At 41.7% G+C, this 12,070-nt stretch overlaps 1 protein-coding gene across 2 annotated transcripts in view; it reads left to right on the top strand.

Moving 5' to 3' along the window:
- LOC126998524 (protein FAM98B-like) overlaps positions 1-3,033 on the top strand; it is a 35,747-nt gene extending 32,714 nt beyond the window's left edge. For both annotated transcript variants that reach the window (XM_050860286.1, XM_050860276.1), the window contains one exon: positions 675-3,033. In XM_050860286.1, coding sequence (XP_050716243.1) covers positions 675-1,260 — 586 coding nt within the window. In that variant the 3' untranslated portion in view covers positions 1,261-3,033. The remainder of the gene's footprint in view (positions 1-674) is intronic.
- Positions 3,034-12,070: the final 9,037 nt, after the last annotated feature.

Raw genomic sequence — 12,070 nt, 5'->3', positions numbered from 1 at the left:
CTTCCTCTTTCCATCCATCGTGCCGGGCGTATAGGCAAGCAATCAGGGAGAGAAGGCAGTGTAGCTCAAAGTACCCGGCTCACTTGAAAGGCTCAAAGGCTGCTGATCATTTTGCTCCGCCTCGCTTGTGCTGAGAGAGCGGGAACAACTTACACCATACCACCATAAGCTGTATCATCATGCTTCAAGGCCGAGTAAAGCTGAACTCCGTGCTGCTTATGTTCAGGGGAAAACAAGATGTATGATACAAGTTTTAAGGGATTGTTTTTTGCAGGACATAAATATCTTGGCAATGATTCTAGATGAATTTTGAATAGATTACTGCAAGTTTTGAAACTGGCCAATTTTTGAGCCCCTAAACCCGTCCGCTGTGATTGGCACGGATTTGGCCTTCACTGGTAGCCTGGTAACATATAGTCTTTCTCTGCCTCTGTGGTGGATAGTGGAGTGTTTCCCATGTGGTATTGGTATGCTGGATATCCCCTCCCAAGGTGCAGGACTTTACATTTTTCTTCATTGAATTGTAGCAGCCACTTTTTGTTCCATTCCTGTAGCTTGTTGATGTCTTACTCTAGGAAATCCACAGTCAAGGGGATAAATGCTTCACACAGCCTCCTTTCTTAGCCTTCCATGGCCAGCCTAACCCTCACACTTGTTCCTCAATCCCTCCACAGGTCGACCCCTAAGGAGGCTGTCACACAGATGGACGCAGACGTCTCGGCACAGGAGATGGCTGCCCGCTACCGACCAGCCGCCCACAAACCCACGCCTGGTTGTGTGAAGGAAGAGCAAGAAGAAAGTGTGGGAGAATCAAATCCTGATGCAGCCTCCACACCACACAACAGGCCAAACAAACCCAAGTTGAGAGCCATATTTAGTGGAGGCACAGAGGAAGGGAGGAGGGGCGCTCAGAGGGGAGGCAGGGGTGGAAACTTCAGGGGAGGGGGACGAGGGAGAGGCTTCAGGGGAGGTAGCAGGGGGCATTTTAGGGGCAATAAGGGTGATGGCCACAGAGGGAGAAGAGGAGGGAGAGCTGGTGATTCCTGGGAAGAGGGAAGAGGAAGCAAGGGTGCAAACTTTAACATGAAGGGTGACTATCCACGGGAGAGTGAGCAGGCATCCACGAGAGAGCACTTCGGAGATGCAAGAGCTGGTGGGAAAAGAAGGTTTGGGGGCGGTCACCATCAGCAGCAGGGCAGAGACAGTCCCGGCTATGACCAAAGCTGTCAGTACAAGAAAATTAAATCAGATCCCAACTGAGTCTTACGAGGACAATAATTGATGGCTGCGGAGGTCTTACAATAGCTCAGCTCATTCCCGAACATGCCGTGCAGACTTGTGTAAAAGTTCACCTCCTGGACAAAACTCTGCCCCATCAAGGCTGTGGTATACTCTGTTGCAGGATAAATTTAAGAAGCCCCCAAGAAAGTAGCATCCATGTACCCTTTAATCTTGGCCGCAAGGAAGTTCATAAAAAAAAAACTTGAGTATGTATAGCACCTTCTATTTTTGTATCATACCGTGTACGGCATTGTGTTAGGGAGCTGTTACACCAGAGTGGCACGTCGCACGCCACTTAAAAACAAACCTCAACAAACAAGTCAGACCTTTCACACAGGAGTGGCGTGACACGTGACTTCCATGCCACTCCGAGATGGGACCGGACTGTATTCTTTTCAGCGTGCGACGTGCCACCTCAGACACGCATTGGCACATGAATGGAGCTTTCACACACACACACACACACACACACAAACACAGTGACTAATAACCAAGAAAAAATAATAAATACAAATGACTGAAGATTCAACAACAAAAAATCCTGCAGATGTTAGACGTATGTAGAGCAATCTTGAAGTCTTGTAACAGATCCATGCCAGCCACACTTGACAACGCTGCCTCGGTCGCCCACGTGGAGCCTGTGGTCGGTTGAGCCAAGTCAGGTGTGCATTATCATGCTCTGGGAACCTGCTGTCACACGGCATGTCTGCTTGTGTGGATAACTTATGATAGCCTGCGCATAGGAAACCATCATCAGGTCAGTTTCAATAATATGCAAGCAACAAAAACAAATAGTGTCTGTTATAGTCGATTTTGAGTTGAAAATTATCGGTACTTTTGTAATCAGCTGTTTTTGTAATTTACAAGATCCATGATTATAATTATTCAACAGCCTTGGCACTGCCCTCACACTGAGAAAATTATCAGGCTTTATATTAATGACGGCTGTTTGTGACGGTACTAATAATTAACCCTTTCTGTACGGCGACGCCGACATCGGCGTCATGAAGCGGCCAGTGCAATATATGGTGACGCCGGCGTTGTAATTACATTTTGTTTTACTTGTTGCTGAGTGATTCCGTATTCTGTTTTGACTCTACCTAGAGACTCAGTATGTGATATGGTGTCTTATTTGACTTTCAATGTTATTATTGTGTAATAATGTGTCTTGTGCACATTTGTACTTGACAGTAACAATCAATTCTAACAGAAAATAACAAAAATAATGAGAAAGAAATTATATATGTGTATGTGTGGAGTAGTGGAGTTCCTCTTCCTTTGAGTTGCCAAGTGGCTGGGTATGAGTGCTTATCTCACCACACCCTCGGCTCAAGGACGCGGCCTCCCCTCCCTTACATCCATCCCGCTGTGTCTGTTCTCTTTCATTCTTCCTTCCTTCTACCTCCTCCATCCAGGGTGTGTGTGAGAGAGAGAGAGATGCACGCTCTCTCCCTCTTTCTCCCTCCCCCCCTCTCCCTGAGAGAGAGAGAGAGAGAGAGAGAGAGAGAGAGAGAGAGAGAGAGAGAGAGAGAGAGAGAGAGAGATGCACGCTCTCTCCCTCTTTCTCCCTCCCCCCCTCTCCCTTCGTGTGTGTGAGAGGGAGAGATGCACGCTCTCTCCCTCTTTCTCCCTCCCCCCTTTCTTTCTCTCTCTCTCCCTTCGTATCCCTTTGTGTGTGTGTGTGAGAGAGAGAGAGAGAGAGAGAGAGAGAGAGAGAGAGAGAGAGAGAGAGAGAGAGAGAGAGAGAGAGAGAGAGACGCCTCTTAAACAAGATATTTTTCCTCGACCCATCCCGTCATTTCTAACAATCTCAACTATCTATGTGTGTGTGAGAGAGAGAGAGAGAGAGAGATGCTAATCTCTCACAAATTTCTCTATGTTTATGCTTACATCTCAAAATTATCATATAATTTATGTTTCTCTGTGTGCACCATTTAAATTTGCATGTTTTTATATATAAAACATGATGATTATGTTGAGATTATGGCTGAAAACTTGTTATAATTAGAAGTGACGTTTGAAATTTGACGTGCGCGGCCAGCCCGTATACGGGGCGGGGCGCAGTTTTCACCCGGCCGTAGTGAAGGGGTTAATTACCTACTTAAAATTGACTTTAATCGCTAGTATTTGTCATTGTTGCTGCATATTATTGAAACTGATGACTGTTTCTTAAGCGAAGGCTGGCGTGTATTATCCACAAAATTAGCGTGTATGGTTGCGTGGACAACACACGACATGATCAGAGCAACTACATCTGCCTCCTCCTCCACGATGCCATTTTGCAAATTGAGCTGACGCGCGCTACATGTTTCTTCAGAATTTCTTTTAATAAAACTCATTGACCTTCACTTTTTCTTTTTCTCATCACTCAACAGTATGCACCTCTGTGGGGAGCAAGACGACCAGGACATGAGTGGAGACTGTTCAGTAGAATCATGCCAGTAGCTTGGAGTTCTTGAGGTCTTGTTTGACTTGTGTGGCGAGTCAGGCCAACACAGTGTAGCGGAGGCATGAGGTATTAACGAGGATGTTGACATGAGCAAGCCTGTGTTTTCTGTCATCAGGAAGAAGCAAACCCACCTCACTGCAAGGAAAGCATAGATGACCACTCGACACAAAAGAAGTAAATGACGAAAACAACCAGCAAACAGTGTGTTGGATTACTGCTACAGAGCCTTCTTGTGCCTTACTGATTTAACCCGTCTGCTGCGATTGGCATGGATTTGGCTTTCACTGGTAGCCTGGTAATATACACTTCCAGGTCTTTCTCTGCCTCTGTGGTTGAGAGTGGAGTGTTTCCCATGTGGTATTGGTATGCTGGATATCCCCTCCCAAGGTGCAGGACTTTACATTTTTCTTCAATGAATTGTAGCAGACACTTTTTGCTCCACTCCTGTAGCTTGGTGATGTATTCTTGTAGGAAATCCAGTCAAGGGATTAATAGATAAATAGCAATTTAGTATACATCAGCTGCACTCATAGTCTTGGACACCAGGCCTAGGAGAGAATCCCATCAGTAATATTTCCAGGGCTCCAGTGTGGCGTCAAGTCTCGTACCCTTGTTATAGTCTGTCTGCTTTGTTTAAATACACAGAGGGTGGATGAAGTTTAGCACGGTACCGTGTCTATTGTCGACTGCCTGTCATACAAGGGGTGCAGGTTATCTCATTTATCATATTTACTGACATACAAGGGATGCAGGTTATCTCATTTATCACATTTAATGACATACATGGGATGCAGGTTATCTCATTTATCATATTTACTGACATACATGGGATGCAGGTTATCTCATTTATCATATTTACTGACATACAAGGGGTGCAGGTTATCTCATTTATCATATTTACTGACATACATGGGATGCAAGTTATCTCATTTATCATATTTACTGACATACAAGGGATGCAGGTTATCTCATTTATCATATTTACTGACATACATGGGATGCAGGTTATCTCATTTATCACATTTAATGACATACAAGGGGTGCAGGTTATCTCATCATATTTACTGACATACATGGGATGCAGGTTATCTCATTTATCATATTTACTGACATACATGGGATGCAGGTTATCTCATTTATCATATTTACTGACATACATGGGATGCAGGTTATCTCATTTATCACATTTACTGACATACATGGGATGCAGGTTATCTCATTTATCATATTTACTGACATACATGGGATGCAGGTTATCTCATTTATCACATTTACTGACATACATGGGATGCAGGTTATCTCATTTATCATATTTACTGACATACATGGGATGCAGGTTATCTCATTTATCATATTTACTGACATACAAGGGTTGCAGGTTATCTCATTTATCATATTTACTGACATACATGGGATGCAAGTTATCTCATTTATCATATTTACTGACATACAAGGGATGCAGGTTATCTCATTTATCATATTTACTGACATACAAGGGATGCAGGTTATCTCATTTATCATATTTACTGACATACAAGGGATGCAGGTTATCTCATTTATCACATTTAATGACATACATGGGATGCAGGTTATCTCATTTATCATATTTACTGACATACATGGGATGCAGGTTATCTCATTTATCATATTTACTGACATACAAGGGGTGCAGGTTATCTCATTTATCATATTTACTGACATACATGGGATGCAAGTTATCTCATTTATCATATTTACTGACATACAAGGGATGCAGGTTATCTCATTTATCATATTTACTGACATACATGGGATGCAGGTTATCTCATTTATCACATTTACTGACATACAAGGGGTGCAGGTTATCTCATCATATTTACTGACATACATGGGATGCAGGTTATCTCATTTATCATATTTACTGACATACATGGGATGCAGGTTATCTCATTTATCATATTTACTGACATACATGGGATGCAGGTTATCTCATTTATCACATTTACTGACATACATGGGATGCAGGTTATCTCATTTATCATATTTACTGACATACATGGGATGCAGGTTATCTCATTTATCACATTTACTGACATACATGGGATGCAGGTTATCTCATTTATCACATTTACTGACATACAAGGGGTGTAGGTTATCTCATTTATCACATTTACCGACATACAAGGGGTGTAGGTTATCTCATTTATCACATTTACCGACATACAAGGGGTGCAGGTTATCTCATTTATCACATTTACTGACATACATGGGATGCAGGTTATCTCATTTATCACATTTACCGACATACAAGGGGTGTAGGTTATCTCATTTATCACATTTACCGACATACAAGGGGTGTAGGTTATCTCATTTATCACATTTACTGACATACAAGGGGTGCAGGTTATCTCATTTATCACATTTACTGACATACAAGGGGTGCAAGTTATCTCATTTATCACATTTAATGACATACATGGGATGCAGGTTATCTCATTTATCATATTTACTGACATACAAGGGGTGTAGGTTATCTCATTTATCACATTTACTGACATACAAGGGGTGTAGGTTATCTCATTTATCACATTTACCGACATACAAGGGGTGTAGGTTATCTCATTTATCATATTTACTGACATACAAGGGGTGTAGGTTATCTCATTTATCACATTTACCGACATACAAGGGGTGTAGGTTATCTCATTTATCACATTTACTGACATACAAGGGGTGTAGGTTATCTCATTTATCACATTTACCGACATACAAGGGGTGTAGGTTATCTCATTTATCATATTTACTGACATACATGGGATGCAGGTTATCTCATTTATCATATTTACTGACATACATGGGATGCAGGTTATCTCATTTATCATATTTACTGACATACAAGGGGTGCAGGTTATCTCATTTATCATATTTACTGACATACATGGGATGCAAGTTATCTCATTTATCATATTTACTGACATACAAGGGGTGCAGGTTATCTCATTTATCATATTTACTGACATACATGGGATGCAGGTTATCTCATTTATCATATTTACTGACATACATGGGATGCAGGTTATCTCATTTATCATATTTACTGACATACATGGGATGCAGGTTATCTCATTTATCACATTTACCGACATACAAGGGGTGTAGGTTATCTCATTTATCACATTTACCGACATACAAGGGGTGCAGGTTATCTCATTTATCACATTTACTGACATACATGGGATGCAGGTTATCTCATTTATCACATTTACCGACATACAAGGGGTGCAGGTTATCTCATTTATCATATTTACTGACATACATGGGATGCAGGTTATCTCATTTATCACATTTACTGACATACAAGGTGCAGGATTATCTCATTTATCACATTTACCCCAACATACAGTGCAGGTTATCTCATTTATCACATTTACTGACATACAAAGGGTGCAGAGTTATCTCATTTATCACATTTACTGACATACATTGTGGGATGCAGGTTATCTCATTTATCACATTTACTGACATACAAAGTGATGAGTTATCTCATTTATCATATTTGCTGACGCCCTTTAGGATGAGTTCTCATTTATCACATTTTGACATAAGAATTGGTTGTCACCTGACATACAAGGGGGTGTAGGTTATCCACTTTACCAAAACCTGAGGGTGCAGGTTATCTCATTTATCATATTTACTGACATACAAGGGTTGTAGATTATCTCATTTATCACATTTACTGACACTCTCCCGCCCAAGTTTATTTTTATTTTTATAATAGTAAGTGATGATGTATATTTTGAATTTGAAAAATGCTTGAAATATGAAAGTTTGTTCCTGTACCCCTTGTATGTCAGTAAATGTGATAAATGAGATAACCTACACCCCTTGTATGTCAGTAAATGGTAAATGAACAACCTACTTGACAACCTACACCCAGCAATAATAAATAAGATACCCTTTGCAGCATATGTGTTAACTGCATGAGACAACCTGCAGGCAGTTGACAATAGACACGGTACTGTGCATAAATTCATCCACCGCTGTTTGAATGTAAACAAATTGGATGGACTATAACAAGAGTACGAGACTTGACGCCACAGCAGGAGAGTGCCTCCCACAGGGAATGATAGTTGATGAGAGCCTAGGCTGAGCCAAGATGCTCTCCTCATGACATATGTCTACAAAGAATAAGTCTGTAAGAAGTCTGCATTGTTAGCCATTTGTTGTGACAGCACATTGACCACTTTCTTTTCTGTGATGGGAGATGTCGGAAGTTGGTTGTGAAGTTCTGATCTCCACAGTCCGATTACCTTTACAAAGATGATCAATCTTTGCATTCCGATTCGCCAGTTGCTGTTCCGATCAGATGGGACAATGGGACTGATGAGAGAAGATGCCCCAGCTGCTCTCCTCCATTAAACTCCATGTAGCCCAAAACCACTTTGGGTCTGTCGCTTCACTTGCTTACCACTCCACACTTCACTTCTCTCTTCTGCGTGACACATTCCAGCAGCGCTCCATGCCACATTTCATTACTCATTCCATCCATTCTACTCACACCACAAGCACTCCTCAAATAACTCATTTCCCTGCCTGCACTCCTAGACCTCTGACTTTCATTCCAGGCCCATGTCACTTTCCTTATCATGTGAGGGGTTGGTACTATTGCTGTATTTCTCAAATCCCTCTTTACCTCCATGCTCACACTTCTGCCATTCATGATCGTCCCAAAGACCTACCACCTTTCTTCCTTACAATGCCCCTTTCTCTTGCCTCTCCCACACGTACCACCGTAACACCATGCTTAACATAGCAGTCCAAGGTACTTAAACTCACTAATGTCCTCCATTTCTTCACCATTCAAAAATTTTGCATTCTTTATCCCATTCACTTCCCTCTATATGTGGGCATACAAAATCCACAACCTCCACCTCTACTCCTCTGAAACCATCCACTTTACTCCTGTAGACGTTACTTTCAGCTTTCTCCTTTTTACATACACTATCAAAGCTTGCAGCCAAGTAAGTTTTAGTGCAGAGTTACTTTCATTTTCTTAACCAGCCAGGCAAGGTTTCATAAACAAATGAGATTGAATTCAGCACCCACTTCCTCCCCTCAGCATACATTTTACCCCAACTTCTAACTTTGCCCTTTATTTCTCTCATAACACTTTTATCCCATATAAATATTGAATTAACCATGGGACACACCCTGCCTCAAGCCACTTTTGTCTCAAAATGTTCACTTGTTTCTCCACTAATTTTGACACATGCTGGACCATCCTCATGAAAGACTTTTATTGCATTAAGCAGTTTTCCTCCCACATCATATATCATTAAAATGTCCCTCACAATGCCACCGGTAATCGACTCTGTCATAAGCTTTTTCTAGATCCCATGAGAGAGCTTGGCGTATAGTTTTTCCTTTTGCTAATATTTTTTCTACTACTATCCTGAGAGAGAATACCTGATCCACACATCCCCTCCCTTCTCAAACCTCCTTGTTTCTTCACTGATTTTCTCTGTTAGCTTAAGTCTTTGTACACCCTCTCTATTCTGACTTTTCACTTATACCTTTCTGAGTATTCTCCAGCAGACTTATACCTCCTATAGCTCCCACACTCCCCTCTCCTGCCCTTCCCTTTTGTAAAGCTGGGACAGCCAGTGGCTTTTGTCCAGTCAGCTGGCACCACCCCCTCCCATGCCACTTCACATATCTTGATATCCATTTAATGCTACATCTCCTCCACACTTCAACATTTCTGCTGTAATTCCATTAGTTCCCTCTACTTTCCATTTTTTTTTTTTTTTTTATTGTTTGATTTAGCATAATATGTTATGACTGCTTATTTATATACTCATCATCTACCTCACCATGTAATTACTGCTGTTACATCCATGGATTTACATCTTCCAAAATTCATTAAGTTTTTTAAATATTCTCTCCATCCCTCTTTCACAGCTTCCCCCTTTCTCGATATATCCTTAACTTCCTCTATATTCCTGTCATTATCATCAACCATCAATGTAGACTACTGTTTTGGAACAGGAGTTTCTATTTTTATTGGTCCTGGTCTAGATTCTTTATATGTCCCTGCAAAGTTATAATTTTATCTCTCCACGCCTGTATGATGTTCTTGGACCATCATCTTACCCATGCAAAAAGATCTGACTCACCTCCAAATAGTTCTTTATCTGATGTGATTGTATTCCATCCTGCTCTAACTTAAGGTTCTAAGTTGATTCATTTCTTCATTAAGTTTTTCTGTATGATGTTGATAATACTCAAATCCTGTTCCTAGAAACTTTGTAATATGATATCTGCCTGGTTTACAGTTGTTGTCTGATGTCCAGTGTACTCCATGCTACCCCTACAAAGGTTCTAAATTATTCTCCATACCTGGTTCTGTCTGCTGTTAGTGCACTTGTCCATCTCTGGCCAAAGGTTCTCATTTTAATCACCTGGTTCTCTGAATAGGGTTAGCATAAACCTGCTCCAGCAAGGTTCTAATTTCATATCTTCATCTGGGTCTGTCCCATGGAAGTCCTCTCCTCTTTACCAATGGTTTCTAATTTAATTTCTCTGTGTTATTATTATTATTGTGTGTGTTTTGTACTTTTGGTGGCTTTCTTCAGGGACTGGTGGTGGCCCCTGGCCATCATGGTGCAGGCATGTGTTTTATAATGGCGCCATCTATTCTTGGCTCATACTGCCTTTGAGGGCTCATTCTTAATTCACTTGGACCGGTTTCCTCTAGAGTCCAAGTTGATAGAGTGGTCTTCAGGACAGCATGTGGGTAGTCTTAGGCCATTCAGTGGTGACTGAAAAATCCCAGGTGGTATGGCCAGTTCGAATCTGCGTCGTCCAGAACACCCAGTGAATGGGGTTCTGCACTCTAACCCATATTACCGCCTCCCCCAGTCTGGAGTGTGCATGAATGGTACTTAGATGAGCATACAGCAGCAAGTCTGTTAAACTCACCGGCCCGACTTGGTCAACCAAATGTGGCGTTTTGTGAGGACCGACATTAGGTATCATGCATGGTGCTTTGGCACACATTATTTCACACTCCGCTAATTTTTGACACTATTGTGCATTGTCAAATGCGCCTAATTATAGCGTTTACTCTTGACTGTGAAGTCAAAACCTGCCTGAGCTACTACGCATTCGAACAGGCGAATCGTGACGTAGTAGTGACGTCTATCCACCACTGCCTTCACTCCTGGATACCCCTACTCCCACCGCTCCCTTCCCTTCCTCCTACCCTTCTCCTTATCCCCTACCTCTTTCTCCTCCATGCCTCCGTTACTCTCTCAGTTCTCTCTCTCTCTCTCTCTCTCTCTCTCTCTCTCTCTCTCTCTCTCTCTCTCTCTCTCTCTCTCTCTCTCTCTCTCTCTCTCTTGCGGCTACACAGTATATGAATCCATGCACAAGTATGAGGAATTAATGGCAGAGAAATAAAATTATATGCCGAGTGTAGTTGGATTGTTTATACAAACAATCGTAATCGATGCTCTTGCTTGTTTCACTGTTACACCGTATTTGGTGAGCGAAGAAGGTAACATGGTAAGTAACGGGCATGCGGCCGATAGACTGCTGATACCCACATCCTGTGGAGGAAGGAGTATTTCATCGCTGTGAACCATGGCCAGCTTGCAGCGATGTTCCCGTGGGTGCAAAGGAGCCATCGTACAACGACTCTTTCAAGTCTTTAATCAAGAGAATATTGAAAATAAATTGAGGATAAGTTTGAATAGGTAATATGAATCAAAATTTGTATTCCGTAGTTACAAATAAAAGTCACTATATTTTACAGTTACCCATGACAATAAAAGTGAACATTCACAGACTGTGTGGAATATCATTTGGATTGTTGTCCTGGTTAAAGAAATGGTTAAACATGAAAATTTCGAACATGCTATCTAATATGATTTCCTTTCCCCAACAGGCCTTATGATCGTGTTGCAGAGGTCATGGGAATGACCGCAAATGCAGTGCGCTTGCTGGTTCAACGGAGCACACGTTCTCGGCCAGATACTGCACAGCGCAGCTACTCCCCTGAAAGGAGCATCCAGTTTAGATGACTTAGCCACTTCCTGCAGCATACAATAATCTCACATCGAAATATGTGGCTGAGGCAAGTTCGTTGGGAAGTTTTTGCCATACTTGGCAAAGAGGTTGCACATCCACTGAGGATGAAGTTAATGATAGTTCCCATTACTAATCCATCTGGAGTTCAAGTAAGGAACATGTAAGCAAATACATTTGAGATTGGATACTCGATAAAAGGCCAGACTGGCTGTATATGGAGCAATCTTACCATTATGAAGCCTCAGTGGATGACAGATAGAATGAGATTTG

Source organism: Eriocheir sinensis, chromosome 2, assembly GCF_024679095.1.
Source record: "Eriocheir sinensis breed Jianghai 21 chromosome 2, ASM2467909v1, whole genome shotgun sequence".
NCBI lineage: Eukaryota > Metazoa > Arthropoda > Malacostraca > Decapoda > Varunidae > Eriocheir > Eriocheir sinensis.
Note: the sequence above shows the minus strand (reverse complement) of the source record. Positions and strands in the feature narration are given on the sequence as shown.